Source organism: Rhizopus delemar, genomic scaffold (genome assembly GCF_000149305.1).
Source record: "Rhizopus delemar RA 99-880 supercont3.4 genomic scaffold, whole genome shotgun sequence".
Classification (NCBI taxonomy): Eukaryota; Fungi; Mucoromycota; class Mucoromycetes; order Mucorales; family Rhizopodaceae; genus Rhizopus; species Rhizopus delemar.
The window spans coordinates 1,229,379-1,246,604 of record NW_027137830.1 but is presented as its reverse complement, the minus strand read 5'-3'; the positions used below and the strand labels follow the sequence as shown (position 1 = coordinate 1,246,604).

Genomic DNA, 17,226 nt, shown 5'->3' with positions numbered 1-17,226 from the left:
TGATCGAAAGATTTCCATTCATAAAAGATGAATCCTTTTCGGAAAATGGTGTAAGTGTACCATCTGAACTTACAGAAGAATACCTTGTCAAGCTGTCGCGAAGGATGATTTTAGCTATCCGAATGAAGGATAGAAAACGAGCGTAAGTGGAGTAGATGACGGGGGATGACAATAGTTTTGATGATGTTAGGCTTTGGAATAATTTGCTAAAGGAAGCATTTTATCTTCAAGATGTGGTAAAGAACAAGGATAGATCGAATCGGTAAGGGTATCAAAAGAACTGACAGTGACTAACGGTTCACAGCCAATTCTTTTCGACATTAAAGGTACCAAAAGAGGAAGGCCGATGGACATACCTGTCAGCAGCTGTTGGTAATAGCAAAAGAGATATAAAAGGGGGGAGGGATATTGACCTGACAGGATAGAATGGTGGTGGGTGATTCGGATATCACCGCTTTTGAACAGATTCCTGGCCATTCTGTTCTCAATCTTCAGTCTCTTCATCCTCTGGTCTGAACTTACCTTTAATGTCCAAAGACCGACACTGTCTATTGTCTCTTTGATTTTGAAAGCATGTGGTACAAATTATGCTGCGGTTGAAGTAAGTGAGATGAAATGAAGTGATGAGGTTAACATGAAATAGTGGATGGCATTCTTTACACTCATGTACATGTGTATCTGTGTTTATTCATCGTTATTCAAGATCAGATTCTTTAACCTCTATCTATTGATTCCAAATCATCACACGGATGAAAACAGTCTGTTGTGGTTTACAGGATACATGTGTAAAATGATGTAAGCAAGAAAAAAAAATCGTTGAGTCTTGCTTATTTAACTATTCATACTAGGGCACCCTTGTGTTATAACTTTATTAACCTTGCAGGTAATGCGCCAACAGAAGAAGCACCTGCAACTGAATCCGTATTCAGCACAGTAAATAGAAAAAAAAAAAAAAAAGGGATGGCTACTCATGTTTTATCGTTAGTTTATGGGAAAAGCAGATCTTTTTGAATTCTTGGGTGCCTTTGTTGACTGGTTTCCTGTGGTGATCTTGATCCCATCCTTTCTATTATTCTTTAATATCCAAGACCGTTTTCTCTCTATTTTTGGTATAAAAAGTGTTTACAAGAATAGTGATGATGATGAAGAATCTGGTGGTGAAGGATTACTTGATGCGGATTATGAAGAAGGAAAGGCGCTTGTGCTTGAAGGTAAAAGGAAAATCAAAAGAAAAGAAAAGTGCTGATGGTATGTATAGAAAGAGCGATAAAGGAAAGAGAAATGAATCCAAATGCGAGGCTGTTTAGTGGACGACAACCACACAGTCCGGTAAGCTCAATCATCTCTACCAATTCTTTTTCACTCATTTATCATAGCCTCATATGCAAGCTTACATAGCCAAATATAGATTAAATCAACCTCAGAAATCGCGTAATGAACGCAACCGAAAGATCAATGAACTGTTGGATGGATCAAGGATAGCAAACCAATATCATGACGATACATTATCGACGTCATCATTATCACCAAATGAACCTACAACAGATGTAAAATCATTTGGAGACATGATGAAACAGACATTAGGTGACTTTTTTAGTTCCATGAAATGTAATAATCAAACTGGCAGGCCAATCTCCTTACATCACCAATCTCCAGTAGAGCCATCATCGAGACCAAAATCAACCGGTCGAAATAGTGGCCGGATCATTGGCAGACCTAGTATGGAAAATGATGAAAGAAGTAGAAATGAATCATCCAATTCAACTGCTAATGATAACTTATCCTTTATGAGATTTGATAGTACTCCTTCTACAAAAACACAACCTCATTCCATATTTGATGACATTTAATAAATATCTATTGACTATCTGAACAAAAACAAAATGCAAATAAATTACATTCTTTGCTTAACCCCCCCCTTCTCCCCCTCCCTTGCTCTTTGAATAGTGAACTCATGCCGAAGAACAAATGAGACAAGTCCTTTTCATTGGCTGAAAAGAATGCCATAATTGTATAAAAAAGATTTGTTTCCTTTTTAACCATTCCTTCTATTCACCTCATCCAAGATGGATTTGAGCAGGGAATATGATCAAGCGTAGAGTTGAAGATCAAAATGTAATATCAGCAGACTATAGGGTATGTGCTTCAGAGTGCAGTGGACGCACAAAGATGACTATCAAAACCCAAAGATATTGGACTGAGAGAGTCTGTTGTTTGTTCAAAAAGGAATAACGTACAGTTCATGTTCAAACTGAGGCCTAATAGAGATTGTTAAAGTCAACTTGTAAGACAAAAGAAGGGGCAATTGGATACAATACATGAAAATCAGCTTAAAGGACATGAATATTTTTAAAAAATAATTCGAAAACAGATGAACAACACAATCAAGTTGGATAATAAACTGTACATTGTAAAGCTCTTAAATTGACATTCCTCTGAAAGATGTCAGGCCCAATAGGAAATTGGAAAAGCCAGAAACGATGAAACTACACAAGACTGCATTGGGGAAACATGCCAAATTTCTAGATATTCATTTGATTGTGTGGGTGACAATGATTTTTGTCCATCAAGGTTAAGAGTTAGAATACTGCTACTTTAACAAAATATATACGTTCAAGAAAATAATAGCTCAATACAATATTGGCTTTTAAGTATAATTACATGACAACCCCTAGTCATTTTTCAAATTTTTTCCTCTGGACAGTCCTAAAGTGTGTACACCTCATACCCAACCCTTCTTGACATTACATTTAAATTTTATTTATACAAAAAAATAATAACCAATTTGAGTGCATGATGTCTATCATACATCATTTTCACCCGGGCCAAATCAATAATGAACAGAAGCTAAAAAATTCATTTGGGGATCAAGGGTTAAAAAAGATAGAGAAGAAGGAAGAGAGTGAGTATTACCAGTGCAAATAAGAGAGTAACTAATAGAGAAATATTTGCCCTGGTTCGAATGCCAATCCTCTTCATCTCCTGCAGTATATGGCCCGTCAGACTCAGTCAGACTTAAAGTGTTTTTAGCTGGGATTCAAATTTAGCAGTGATTTTTTTTTTTAAAAAAAAGTATTTTTGAGTCTTCCGCTGAAAAGTTTAGAAATGCCTTCAAAAATCCCTTGTATTTTACCCTCTCAGACTCAACTTCATGTGTATTTGTATTTGTCCAATAAAAAAATTCCTCTTAAAAGCTCTCGTCAGATTATTTCCTAATTTGGCACAATACCTGATAAAGATGATCTAAGCCTGTTTTAAGTAACGTAGAAGAAATTATAAAAAGAATGGAAAATTAAGCTTTAACATGCTTGATTTATCAGATTATTCCCAAAATTAAACGAGATAAAAAGTTATTCTTTTATTGTATGCAATCAGCAGTTATATATATACTGTATCTTGTTAAACTAGGGCTTTGATTATTAGCATGAATTATTCTAAGTCAAGTTTCAGTGCAATTGATCAATGGATTGATCAATGCTATAATTTATAAATAAAAAGCAATTATTTTAAGGTATTAAATAATAAGCATCTCTATTTAAGAGAAAATAAATTAAATTTACTAAATGTACCTTTACTAAAACGAAATTGAATTAGTATGAACTGTTGTAGAAGTATATTAAAATTGATAAAAGATAATAATTTAAATCTTTATTAAATAAAATATATTCTTCTTCTTTTTATATAAAACTATCACTATTCGATTCATTCTATAAAATAAACATGAATACTAAATAAGTCATGATCTTTACTATTCATCATTTCTGTAAATGAATAATAATGGATCAGGTACCTAGTCAACTTTGATCTGACTGGAGGCATTTCATATAAATATATCTTTCCTCTCAATGAAGACGGGACAACTCTCCCAGATCAGTTAAAGAACAATAAGATCTATAAAAACAACGAATTAAAAATTTTCATAATCGATTCAGTGATCATTCTTCAATCAAACATGTCAATGATTGGATCTACGCTCATAACTACTCATTCACCCGCCAATTGATAGAAGAATATAAATAGTAGACTTTTTAATGATTTCTTTTTAACAATTAAGATTGTCTTAAATAAAGTTCAGTCTCAAAAAGTATTCTTTGGTTTATCTTTGTTATTTCCAATTACCCTACCAGAACATAGCAATCTCGTCAAAAGCATTAAAACAATGCATATACTCTTCGGGTACACCGTAAATAGACATTTTGTAGGGAAGTTGTTTAGGATAGGGGGTTTTAGGTAAAAGCAGTATAACAACAAAGATAAAGAAATACTGTTAGAACTTGGTATCTCTTTATTAAGTTAAGATAACTCAGATTTAATCTGATCAATTCTACATGTAAAAAGTGAGAGTATTTATAGACATGATACGGATAAAGAATTAGGACAGATTTATGATCAATTTGACAGAATAGATGATTACTATTTCTAATTATTAGTTTAGCCTGTTCCTAGCTTGTATTGTCAATTATGCTATTGGGATGGTTTCAGGTAGCTCTGGGCGTAGGACTATTTAGGAGACGGTACGGATGAATATAAAATCCTCTAGTTCCGTGATTGGATATTACGGCTAATAATAATATCTCAGTTAGGATAAAGGTTTACATGACTTAATGATGATCCGGTAAGTAATTGTCATTCCTTATTCAACATGCTCATTGTGGAATAGGCGTGTTATTTCTCTCGATTAATAAAAGTAATAAAATAAGTCGAAAAATCGATGAGTCTCTTGAACCTCTTTATTGAGTAAGGATGAGAGAGAGAGCCCATTCAATACAAACTACGTCTTAGAATATAATAATGTGATTTAGGGTCCGAGGTAGTACGGTATAAATTGTGTGGGCTGTTTATCGTATATAGCACTTTGGGCTATATATGATATACAGTCAAATTATTAGTTGAAGAATCTTTTGAGTGATCTCACACGACATTAAGAAAATTATTAAGGTAAATACGACACTCATATCATCAATAAACTATATTACAACCATGTCATCTTATTTGACTATGTGAAGTTAATATGAATAAAGCTTAATATAAAAATCTAATCAAAGTCTTTTATTGATCTGTTCTGGGAATAATGTTATAAATGATTCCAAGTTATGTCATCATACTATTCAGGATCATATCCGATTCCTTTTACTAAAATAAAGTGACTATAATCTTATGTATCCTTAACATTATCCTCCACCAGATTCAACAACGCCTTGTTGATTCGGCATAAAGGTGAATAGGTATGCGTTATGAAATGTCTAATCAATTTGGTAGATCATTTTCATGTTAAATTGTGGGGTAATTTACCGTGACTATCTTTGTCCGTGATTATTTTTTTTTTTTTATATATTATTATTTTTTCTCCTTGTTAAGCCTTCTCTTTAACAATCTTTCTTCTCTACTAAGCTTTGTAGGAAGAGTTCTTTTCTTTGTCTCAACAGAGTGTACTTTTTTCTCATCACTCACTTTAGGTGTGGAACTTCTATTGGACTCATTGTATTTGGAATTGGAGGATGCTTTATTTACAAGTTGTTCAGCTCTCTCATGTTCCAACTTTTTCAGTTCGTCTTGTTTATCCCAATATTTCTGTATGATAGTTGGGTCTGTGAAATCACCAGCCTTTTGCCATGTGTTAGCACGTTCGCCATAACCAGCCCATTTTACCAAATACTCTCTATTGCCAGAAGGTCCACGATGATCTCTAATGGCTTCAAGCTCATAGTATTCATCTTCAATGTTAGACTCATCTATATGCACTATTTTCAATTCAGACGGCGTATAGTTACGATGCATTAATTCATTCTGCTCATCTTTTAATTCATATGATCCTCCTTTGTTCTTTCGAATCACTGTATAAGGTCCTTCGTATAGTGGTGCAAGTTTCCCACTTCTACTATTTAGTCTAACCATTACATGTGTTCCATTGGGGATATTTACAAGTATATTTTTATCATTGTATCTCTTACTGTACTCCTCATTAATCTTTTGGGTTCTTTCATTTATGGCAGGAAATATAACATTTTCCATGTAATTGACTCGTTCTTCAAGCTCTTTGATGGTCATTACATCTTTAGGGAGTGGATACTTTTCTTTGTTTGTATAGTCGTCAGGTAAGTTTACTCTGCGAGCATACATGAGTGAGAATGGAGAGCTTAGTGATTTATTTTTTATGTATCTGTTCATACAGAGTTGCACAATTGGAAGATAATGATCCCAATCTCTACTATTGGATTGTACCATCTTTCTCAATGTATTTAATGCAATTTTTACACTAGCTTCAGCACTTCCATTACCTTGTGGATGATATGCAGTAGAGTATCTACGATCTATTCCAAGGTTTTTTGATAGACTTGTCATTAAAGCATTTCTGAATTCAGTTCCATTGTCACTTTGGATGATTCGTGGAAATCCATAATCTCCAAAGATACTAATTAGCTGTTTTGCAATGGTATCTGATTGTTTGTTTTTTAAAGCCCTGATTACAACGTATTTTGTACAAATGTCTGTGACAACTAATAAGAACAAGTAACCCTCATCCGTCACTGGAAGTGGTCCTGCAAGATCAATAGATATGTGATCAAATGGTCTATTAGCCATAACGTTAGTCAAAGGGTGATAGCCTCTCTTGCTAATGTTATGTTTCTGACATTCGTTACAGGAACTCACAATACTCTTTGCTTCATCATAAATATTAGTCCAATGCATGCCTCGACTATGAATGCCTCTGACTATTGCTTGGTATCCGTAATGTCCAAAGGAATGTGTTTCTCTAAGTATGGCGTCTCTCTCTTCTTCAGGAGGAGTCATGTAATCGGTACATTCATTTTTTGTTTCTACCAATTTTGTAGCAAGAACATTAATAATTTTGTCTCTGCTATATTTCTTTCTTTTAGCAATAACTCTTTTCTTGTTACGGTTATTTAATTTGCTTGGCACATTATCCTCCACCAGTTTGTAGCTATCCTGTAAAGGTGGATACAAACGGCTTAACATGTCAGGAAGCTTATTCAATATACCAGGGATATGGACTACATCAAAATCAAAGTCAAGAAGTGTCTCAATCCAGCCGATCATCATAGGATTGGCAATTTTCTGGGTATGTAGATAAACTAAGGCTTTATGATCACTATAAACGGTAAAGTGTCTGCCCCATAAAAATTTCCTGAATTTGTTGAGTGCTAATACGATTGCATACAACTCTCTTTTAGTTGTACTCCAACGTCTTTGCGAGGGTGTCAACGAAGAGGAGATAAAACTGATATACTTGTCACGATCATGTTCATCTTTTTGATAAAGAACTGCCGCAACACCATATAACGATGCATCTGTAGCCACAAAAAATTTTTTATTTAAGTTGGGATAATGCAAAATCATGTCTGACTGCAAGATCTTTTTTAAAGCATAGAAACTGTTTGTTTGCTCATCAGTCCACAACTCTTCCACATTGACAGCGTTACTCAATCTTGTGATTGGTTCAGCTACTCTGGAAATCATTGGGATGTATTCTCTAAAATAGTTGATCAAACCCATAAATTGTTGGATTTGCTTATTACTTTTATTAGGAAGTGGCCAATTTTCAACATTTGTTAGCTTTTTACGATCTACTTTAGTGCCTGTCGTATTTACAACAAAGCCTAAAAGTCGAACTGATTGTTGAAACCATACACATTTTTCTGGATTTATTATTAAATTCACAGAGGTCAGCTTATCAATCACCAATTTCACATCTTTTGCATGCTGTTCATAGCTATCACTAGCAATAATACAGTCATCAACAAAGTTTTGTACACAGTCTATTCCATCAAATAGGGTTGCTAAGCACTTTTGGAATTGGGAAGTTAGCATTTTTACTCCAAAACATCCTTTAATGAAAGAATATTGGGCATTGTTATGTGTGAAGGTCAATTTATGCACATCTTCAGGTGCAACTTTGAATCGATGGTATGCATTAGACAAATCAAGTGTTGTAAACACCTTTTTACCAGCCAGGTTATCGAAAATATCTCTAATCAATGGAACAGGATAATTAAAACTAGGAGGTAAAATTTTATTCAGCAGTCTCACATCCAAGCACACACGATGATTAACAATTTCACCAGCTTTGTTTCTCTTAGGAACGAGAAGGAGTGGACTATTAAAAGATGTGTTGATTTTGGACTTGATAATGGTACCAGTCTCCAACCATTCTTTTATTTGCTTGTCTAATACTGGTCTTAAAGCGTGCGGAATTGGATATTGCCGTCTATAAGCCGTAGCGCCTTCTTTAGTGGGAAGGTGGATAATGGACTCAGGCATTGGACATGAAGATTCAATAGGAATGCTCTGGTTCTTATCAATGGCCTCTTTAATTATTTTGAAAAATTCTGCCCTTTGATTGGGAGTACCAGCTGGCGAATTATCAGGCTCATGTTTATTTTCACGATCAATATTGATATTATCTAGAATTAGATTATCATTGGCTGTAGTATCAGAGTGTGAGTGTTCACCATCAAGTTTAAATGCTACACCAGTTAAACCAATATTCATTTTAGGCAAGATATCAGTTCCAAGAAGAATATCAAATTCGAATTCTTTGTTAAACTTCATTACTTCTAATGAATGTTTAAACTGAATACCATTTGCGTATTTAAATTGCAACGGATCAGTAATACCAATTCGAGATATTTCATTATTATGAGACAAAAAATTATAGGAACCAGTAATTTTGTTAACTTTATTGATTTTTAGCTTTTTATTTAAAGAAATGACATCAATGAAACTTGCATCGCTTCCAGTATCAATCAAACCAATAAGTTTTGTGTTCTCTATAAAGATAGGAGTTAATAAGTTAAATGCACTGTTATCATTACATGCTTTATTCTTGTTTTTACTTGGATACTTACAATCGTAACTCAAGTCCTCCATCATCGCCTCGACTTCAGCAGTGGCCTTGTCAATTTGACTCTCTTCTTGTTTCTCTACCTTGGAAACAGCAAGAACTCTTCTAGGCTCATCCTTTTTGCATACATGGCCTTTGAACCATGGTTGGTGGCACTTGTAACAATTGTTTTCTTTTTTCTCCGTATTCTTCTCAGCTCTATTCTTCAGGCTGTAACAATCCTTGGAGTTATGAGTGCCATTCTTTCCATGATGGGAACAGAAGAAAGACTTGGCCAACTTGTTTGCCTTGATAGGCTTGCTAATGCGATGCTTGCTTGCAAGCCCATGATCTACACCTTCTTGCTTCTTTACCCGATTTGCACCAGGAATCATAGCAGTGGCTTCAGCATACAGACTGTTATCGTCACCAAGGACATCACGTCCCACTTGCGATAAGTACTCGACAGTCCAATTGTGTGGTCTGCTTCGTTTTCCTTCCACTCTTGTCACAGTCATTCGGATGATAGTTTGGACAGGTAGCGTCAACGATGCCAAAAAACGATCAGCGATACGTGGATCATCCTTAGGAAGTCCCGCATAAAAAACAGCTTGCAGAAATTTCTTAGAGTAATCACTAATAGATTCCTTGCTGCTCATCGTCATCGTAAAAACCAAGTCATTATAATAGCTACTTGACATGCTTGATCCATGATGACCTACGAATGCTTGTCTTGCTTCGGACCAATTACGACATCTCTTAAGCTCGGTCTCTACCCAGGCATTGTCACTGTAAGGTAAACAAAGTGGTAAAAACTTTTTCCAAACATGCTCAACACTCTGATATGAGGAACCCTCAATGATGTTTTCAAATTTTGTCAAGAAGTGCTCCACAGATTCAAAAACCTCTTCATTTGGAAAGGGTCTGATAACACTGGTAGCCAACTGAAATTTAGGCAAATCCCTATGAGACAAGGAAAGCCCAGCAGAAACCGCATTGCTACCTCCAGTGGGGTTTTGATGCATGTCAAGTTTCTTGTAAAAGGATTGACATTCCAACATTGCTGCAATTCTGCGCTTTGTTTTGTCTATTCCTCGAAGTGCTTCATCAATGGCTGCATCATCACCTGAAGCCCTTACATGACAAAACATCTTCAATTGCTCATCCATCTCACTGCGCAGTTGCGTGAGGTTAATGGCAACATTGTCCTCCTTCTTGTTTGACACCACAGAAGAAGATACAAAATCGGGACCAGAATCAACCACCATAGCGGAATCATCTTGAATAGACATACCAGCAGAAGACAAAGAAGAACCTTCATTGAAGTCTTGAGAGTAATCATTGGAATCATTTGCTGCGCCCATAGAATTCATTTCAGCAGTATTAGCACCAGAGTTTTCAACAGTAGAATTCATTTGCAAGTAATTAACAGTAAAAAATGTTTAGGATAGGGGGTTTTAGGTAAAAGTAGTATAACAACAAAGATAAAGAAATACTGTTAGAACTTGGTATCTCTTTATTAAGTTAAGATAACTAAGATTGAATATGATTAATTCTACATGTAAAAAGTGAGAGTATTTATAGACATGATACGGATAAAGAATTAGGACAGATTTATGATCAATTTGACAGAATAGATGATTACTATTTCTAATTATTAGTTTAGCCTGTTCCTAGCTTGTATTGTCAATTATGCTATTGGGATGGTTTCAGGTAGCTCTGGGCGTAGGACTATTTAGGAGACGGTACGGATGAATATAAAATCCTCTAGTTCCGTGATTGGATATTATGGCTAATAATAATATCTCAGTTAGGACAAATGTTTCCATGATTAATGATGATCCGGTAAGTAATCGTCATTCCTTATTCAACATGCTCATATCATCAATAAACTATATTACAACCACGCCATACATTTGACTGTGTGAAGTTAATATGAATAAAGCTTAATATAAAAATCTAATCAAGGTCTTTTATTGATCTGTGCTGGGAATAATGTTATAAATGATTCCAAAGTTATGTCAACATATTATTTAGGATCATATCCGATTCCTTTTACTAACATAAAGTGACTATAATCTTATGTATCCTTAACAGCTTCTACCGCCATTTCTTCTGTAGTTATGGCGGAAAAAGTAATCTGCCGTGATTGTTGCTAACGCCCAATTTTGCGTTAGGTACAATATCTCCAGAAACAGTCACTGGATTGACTTGAAATTTAGTTTGGTATGTCTTATGACGTCAGTGAACGCTTATGCGTTCTCATATTTTAGCTCATTTTATTTTTTTACATTTTTTCTTTTTCCTCATTTACCTCATCTCAGATTAGCCAAACACGCCATGACAGCAAAGAATGCCGACAAACATGCCCAGATTGAAAACATGTTGAACCACTTCATCCCATGGGATGTAATTCAAAAAAAAGTAGGCTGTGGAAAGTATATGATTCGAAGAATTTCAAGGAAAACCAAGATGCAGTCAAAAAATAGCGCGGGTAGACATCGTTTACTCACACCTAGGAAGGAAACTAAAGCAGCTAGAGATATAAGACTAGGCTTATCTAAAAGCGCAGCTAATGCCTCCTTTGGCGTTAAAAAACCAGATTGATCAGTCAATCCAAAAACAATTACTCGTACGTTCAAACGCAAAGGTCTAAAATCGGCTAAAAAAAAGACGGCACTTCCACTTAGTAATGACAGGCAAAAGGGGCGATATGATTGGGCAAAGGCTCATAAAGACTGGTCCGAGACTGATTGGGAACGCGTTGTCTTTTCTGATGAGACAAAGATCCAAAAAAGAGGGTCTAATGGTCTAGAATACGTTTGGAAAGAGGATAATGCACCTTCTCGAGACCATCACTACAAGAAGAAACATGCTTATGAAGGAGGCGGGATTATGCTTTGGAGTTGCATAACTATACATGGAGAGGGCTACATGTCCTGCCTACAAAGTAATGTAAATGGTGGGCTATACACATCAGTACTTGAGGAGGAATACAAGGAAACATTGAAGTACTATGGCCTGCAAAGTAGTGACATGATCTTTCAACAAGATAATGCAAGCATCCATTGTGCTTCGGCTCCTTCAAAATGGTTCCAAAAGAACAAGGTTAAGCTCCTGAGTTGGCCAGCATACTCTCCTGACCTTAACCCAATTGAAAATGCATGGGCCATGCTTAAAAAGAGGGAACAGATGACAAGACCATCCCCTTCCGTGATTGAGGCTAATCAAGCATTTTTTGACCGGGTTCCGAAGCTTTGGTATGATCTAGCAACTCCAGAGTACTGTAGAAACCTTATTCACTCTATGCCCCGTCGAGTTCGGGACGTAATTGATTTATCCAAGAATAAAAAGGAACAAGAGAGGACGAGACTCGATAAAGTGATTGTTTTATTTAATAAGAAAATTGTACTCTATTTATACTTTTCATACACGGATAATATTTGTTGTAAACATAGTTATTTTCTATAAGATATCAGTTGTATTAAAATAAATAACGATACACAAAGATTAAACTACGATTGAGCAATTCCACACTTTTCCAATTTTAGAACAATAAGATCAGTATTTGTCATCCTAGCGAGTCTAATCAATTGTCAAACCCAAAAGTAATTAGATCAAATTTAATTGACTGGTTATTATTTCTATTGTTCAACTTCAGATGCATATATTAGAACATCGACAAGCTTTAGCTTAATCATTGGTTCTTCAGCACGACATCGTTACCGAGTCTATATCTTTTATATCTACGCTCACAAAGAATATAAATAGATGCCAACTTTTTATCCATTAAACGGGGCTCTTTTGCAATATAAAGAAATCTGCAATAAAGAAGGATTTTAATTTTATATTGCTGCTATTGTTTTTTTGTTTAATTTTTTTATTTAATCTTACGATTAAAACAATATTTCATGTCATGGATTAATAATTAATGAGTATGATATAGCTGATGACAAATAGATAAGGGTTACGTGTTCTTCTATTGTTATATTTGTCATTGAATGCTCGTATATGATTGACTGCGGCTGACTGTGATTTAGTTCCTGGATTTAATATAGTTTAACCGTGCAATTACGCAGCATCTTATCCTTGATGAAGATTATCCGAATTAATCTGTAGCCTATCTATTGGATATATTTTACATGGAGCTTATTAATACTGTTTTTATATCGAGTTATGAATGATGGATACATCAGTAATCTAGCGTAAGGGCAGCGATACCAAGTACTAATCGAAATTCAAAAAAATAAAAATTCATTATTTTCAATATATCTTCTTATAACATGTCAGAAAATAAAAAATACCACTTCCGACAAATATTGTCAAATTTGTTGAAAAAAGAGGTAAATTTTTCGTCAGCAAAGCGGAGCTCTAAGTATAATTCCCGGCGTGGCATTGCGAAAAAACCAAAAAACGGACTGATTTTGTCCCTTACTGTACCGAGATAGGGAAAGGAGGAGTGTCTGGGGATCTCTTCGCCATAGAGAGTATAGCTAGAAGATGATTGTGAAGGGTCCAGGATGACACATTTGCTGGGATTCTATCGATATCCGAGTTGGTAGCTGTGATTTTCACAAGACTGTAGGAGAGTGCCCATATCATCTTTAGTAGCTATGAGGACAACGTCGTCAGCGTATAGAAGGCAATTCAAGCGAGGAATGAGATCTGTAGGGGTAAGATCTGAGGATAGTGGGTGAAGACGTAGTATTTGAGGCAGCTCGTTGATATATACAGAATATAGAAAAGGAGAGAGAATAGATCCCTGTAGAACTCCAGTGATTGGTGAGAAACGAGTAGATGTTGCGTTATTGAGCAGGACTTCTATTTGAACATCATCAAATAAGTTTCGCAGTAGGCTGACAAGTGCTGCAGGCGCTGTTTTTTCTAAAGTACGCCATATTTGACGGCGATCCACAGTGCCGAATGCTGATTTGATGTCCAAGCAGGCCAGCACTGGGGTTATGCGATAATGGCGACGGAGGATGTTGCAAACCTCAGCTAGACAAAGAGCTTGGTCTAAAGATCCTCTAGATTCGCGGAAACCACCTTGAGCTATGTCTAGAGGAGGGCTGTGATTAATCAGGAAGTGATGGATACTACGTTCTAGCAGCTTTCGAAAGACAGACGTGAGACTAATGGGTCGATGGTTACCAGTCTCAGTTGGGTCACCTTTCTTGTAAATCGGTACGATCTGGGCCAAACGCCATTCAGCAGGTGTGTACGACCATGTCCAACATAGCTGAAACAGAAACAGCAGTATAGTTGCAAGGGTGGGCTGTAGAGGGGCAAGCATTTCTTGCCGGATGTGATCAGGGCCTGGTGCTTTCTTCGGTGGCAGTTGTCGAAGGGCGTCTTTGACATCATTCAGTAAGATTGGGCAGGTTTCTTGCGAAAAAGGAGAAGAGTTATGGAGGGATAAGTGACCTTCCTCCACACCTTGAAGTAGTCGTCCTGAGTAGATTGTTTGCAAGTGGGAAGCCATTACTTCAGCTACATGTTCTGGTCCTTCTATGGTAGAAAAAGAGGGCTTTAGGTTTCTATTTTCACGTATTTTACACAGCCTTGCAATGGCTTTAGTATACTCCCCATGTTCCATTTTGTTACAGAAATCTATCCAGGTTTCTCGCCTTCGTTGCAGAATCATTCTGCGTAGTCTTGCCTTAGTTTCTTGATGAAGCAGCCAGTACTTTAGACGGTTTATTCCCTGCGCTTTCCGCCACTTCTTGTAGTAGTATTCTTTGAGGTCAAAGCTCTCTTGTAATTCACGCGTCCAAAACTGTTGTTGGAAGTCATCCTGTCGTCTTGTGAGGCGTCCACAAACTGAATCCAGAGATTGATAGATCGCTTGACACAGTGTTCGGTCGAAATGCTCAATATATGTCGCTGCGGAGGCTCTATTGTCAAAGGAAGGGAAGTCGGTTGGTGTTAAGGATACATAAGATTATAGTCACTTTATGTTAGTAAAAGGAATCGGATATGATCCTAAATAATATGTTGACATAACTTTGGAATCATTTATAACATTATTCCCAGCACAGATCAATAAAAGACCTTGATTAGATTTTTATATTAAGCTTTATTCATATTAACTTCACACAGTCAAATGTATGGCGTGGTTGTAATATAGTTTATTGATGATATGAGCATGTTGAATAAGGAATGACGATTACTTACCGGATCATCATTAATCATGGAAACATTTGTCCTAACTGAGATATTATTATTAGCCATAATATCCAATCACGGAACTAGAGGATTTTATATTCATCCGTACCGTCTCCTAAATAGTCCTACGCCCAGAGCTACCTGAAACCATCCCAATAGCATAATTGACAATACAAGCTAGGAACAGGCTAAACTAATAATTAGAAATAGTAATCATCTATTCTGTCAAATTGATCATAAATCTGTCCTAATTCTTTATCCGTATCATGTCTATAAATACTCTCACTTTTTACATGTAGAATTAATCATATTCAATCTTAGTTATCTTAACTTAATAAAGAGATACCAAGTTCTAACAGTATTTCTTTATCTTTGTTGTTATACTACTTTTACCTAAAACCCCCTATCCTAAACAGTTGGTATGAGATCAGTGACGAGATAAGAAAAGTGTTCCATATATTGAGTTCGTTGTTTGTCATTTTTTAGCTTATTCAAGTGCCATAAGGATCGTTTGGGTGGACAGGTCCTCAGGGATGCTGTTGTCACTTGAAAGGAAAATGTCATGAACTTACAGTGGGTGGAAAAATGGTTCCAATGTTTTCAACTTGCAACTTTAAAGCTTTATATCTTTTGAACCACAAACGGTAGCGGCTCACAAAAACATGCATTTTGTAGCGCCTTTCAAGCTAACATTTGTGCAAAAAACTTTTGCTTGTACTGTTGCACAATCGGGAAAAATTAAGACTAAATACAAAAACCGACATTGGAACCATTTTTCCACTATGTGCATTATTTTATTAATATCTTGTATGACCTTTCCTTCGCAGCAATTACCGCTCTACAACGATCTGGTATACTATTTATGTATCTCCTACTGTCTTCTGCTGTAAAAGTAGACCATTCTTTTTCCACACGATTCCCTAATTCATGCACCCCTTTTGCCCCCGTATCATAGGCACTTAACTTGAGCTTAAGGTGGTGCCAGATGTGCTCTATTGGGTTTAGATCTGGACTTTGTGAAGGCCAGTTGAAGGTTTGATCACACTTGAAGTTATTTTCCTTGAACCATTGCCTAGCTAGCTTAGACGTGTGTTTAGGATCGTTATCCAGCTGAAAATAGATGTCCTGAGGATGGTAACTGTAGTATTCAAGGCTATCCATAAGAGTTGTACCAAGTATTCCGACATAATCAGAAGCCTTCATTGTGCCTTCACTAATCCAGCATGCATAACCAGGTCCGTCATAGGTAATACAGCCCCATACCATAATGCTATCGTCCCCTCCTTTAACTGTTAAGTCGAGATGATGGAGTTGAAGTTTATCATCAGGTCGACTCCAATAGTACTTGCAACCATCTGAGCCATAAACATTAACTTTTGTTTCGTCACTGAATACCATACGTCTCCAGTCATCGCTTGTCCAGTTTTTATGCTCTTCCGCCCATGCTAGTCGTCTTGCTTTCTGAACCTTAGTCAATAAAGGCCTTTTTACCTTTATCTTAGCATGGAAGTTCATGCTTTTCATAACCTTAATGGTACCTGAGTAACTAATAGTGTGACCAATACATACTAGATACTTATGAACAGCCTTTGCGGTCTTGAGGGTACCATCAACAATCTGCTTACGTTTATAAGACTTGGTGGTAACGCTTAGAACAGCCTTTCTAACAGGGTTTGCTGTTACTCTACCAGGAGAAAACTTGTTGGCATATCTGCTTAAGGTAGATTTTTTAAGTTTGGAATACGTTCCATTATCACCGAATATGGCTTGTTCTGTAAAACCAACGATTTGATGCTTTCTTGCTTGTTTTTAGAGAGAGCGCGAACCATATGTGTAGTGGTACCTTAAAGCTTCAATATATAAAGAACGAAAAGGAAAAAAAAATTTTGACCGGGGATAAATTACTTTTATAAGTCACGTAGCCTTTTTCGGCGATAGCCGGAACAATATGACTCATAATTAGCCAAAAACTTCAGTGAAAGCTCCACCAATTAGCAAATAAACTTATCTACAGTTGTAGTGGAAAAATGGTTCCAATGTCGGTTTTTGTATTTAGTCTTAATTTTTCCCGATTGTGCAACAGTACAAGCAAAAGTTTTTTGCACAAATGTTAGCTTGAAAGGCGCTACAAAATGCATGTTTTTGTGAGCCGCTACCGTTTGTGGTTCAAAAGATATAAAGCTTTAAAGTTGCAAGTTGAAAACATTGGAGCTGTTTTG

General features: G+C 36.1%; 4 protein-coding genes across 4 annotated transcripts; 1 reads left to right on the top strand and 3 right to left on the bottom strand.

The window, feature by feature from the left end:
* Window positions 1–790: 790 nt before the first annotated feature.
* RO3G_05964 (uncharacterized protein) lies at window positions 791–1,408 on the top strand (the record flags this gene model as incomplete). The annotated part of the gene is made up of 4 exons (XM_067660554.1): window positions 791–795; window positions 849–933; window positions 986–1,211; window positions 1,377–1,408. The coding sequence occupies 4 exons, from the start codon at window positions 791–793 to the stop codon at window positions 1,406–1,408; spliced, it is 348 nt and encodes a 115-aa protein (XP_067516655.1).
* Window positions 1,409–5,337: 3,929 nt separating this feature from the next.
* Window positions 5,338–10,257, bottom strand: RO3G_05963 (uncharacterized protein; the record flags this gene model as incomplete). The annotated part of the gene is made up of 1 exon (XM_067660553.1): window positions 5,338–10,257. The coding sequence occupies one exon, from the start codon at window positions 10,255–10,257 to the stop codon at window positions 5,338–5,340; it is 4,920 nt and encodes a 1,639-aa protein (XP_067516654.1).
* A 2,785-nt stretch (window positions 10,258–13,042) lies between these two features.
* On the bottom strand, window positions 13,043–14,135 carry RO3G_05962 (uncharacterized protein; the record flags this gene model as incomplete). Its single annotated transcript, XM_067660552.1, has 3 exons — window positions 13,043–13,069; window positions 13,278–13,382; window positions 13,704–14,135. The coding sequence occupies 3 exons, from the start codon at window positions 14,133–14,135 to the stop codon at window positions 13,043–13,045; spliced, it is 564 nt and encodes a 187-aa protein (XP_067516653.1).
* A 1,616-nt stretch (window positions 14,136–15,751) lies between these two features.
* RO3G_05961 (uncharacterized protein) lies at window positions 15,752–16,964 on the bottom strand (the record flags this gene model as incomplete). Its single annotated transcript, XM_067660551.1, has 3 exons — window positions 15,752–15,787; window positions 15,842–16,779; window positions 16,913–16,964. 3 exons carry the CDS (start codon window positions 16,962–16,964, stop codon window positions 15,752–15,754), a joined length of 1,026 nt encoding a protein of 341 aa, XP_067516652.1.
* Window positions 16,965–17,226: the final 262 nt, after the last annotated feature.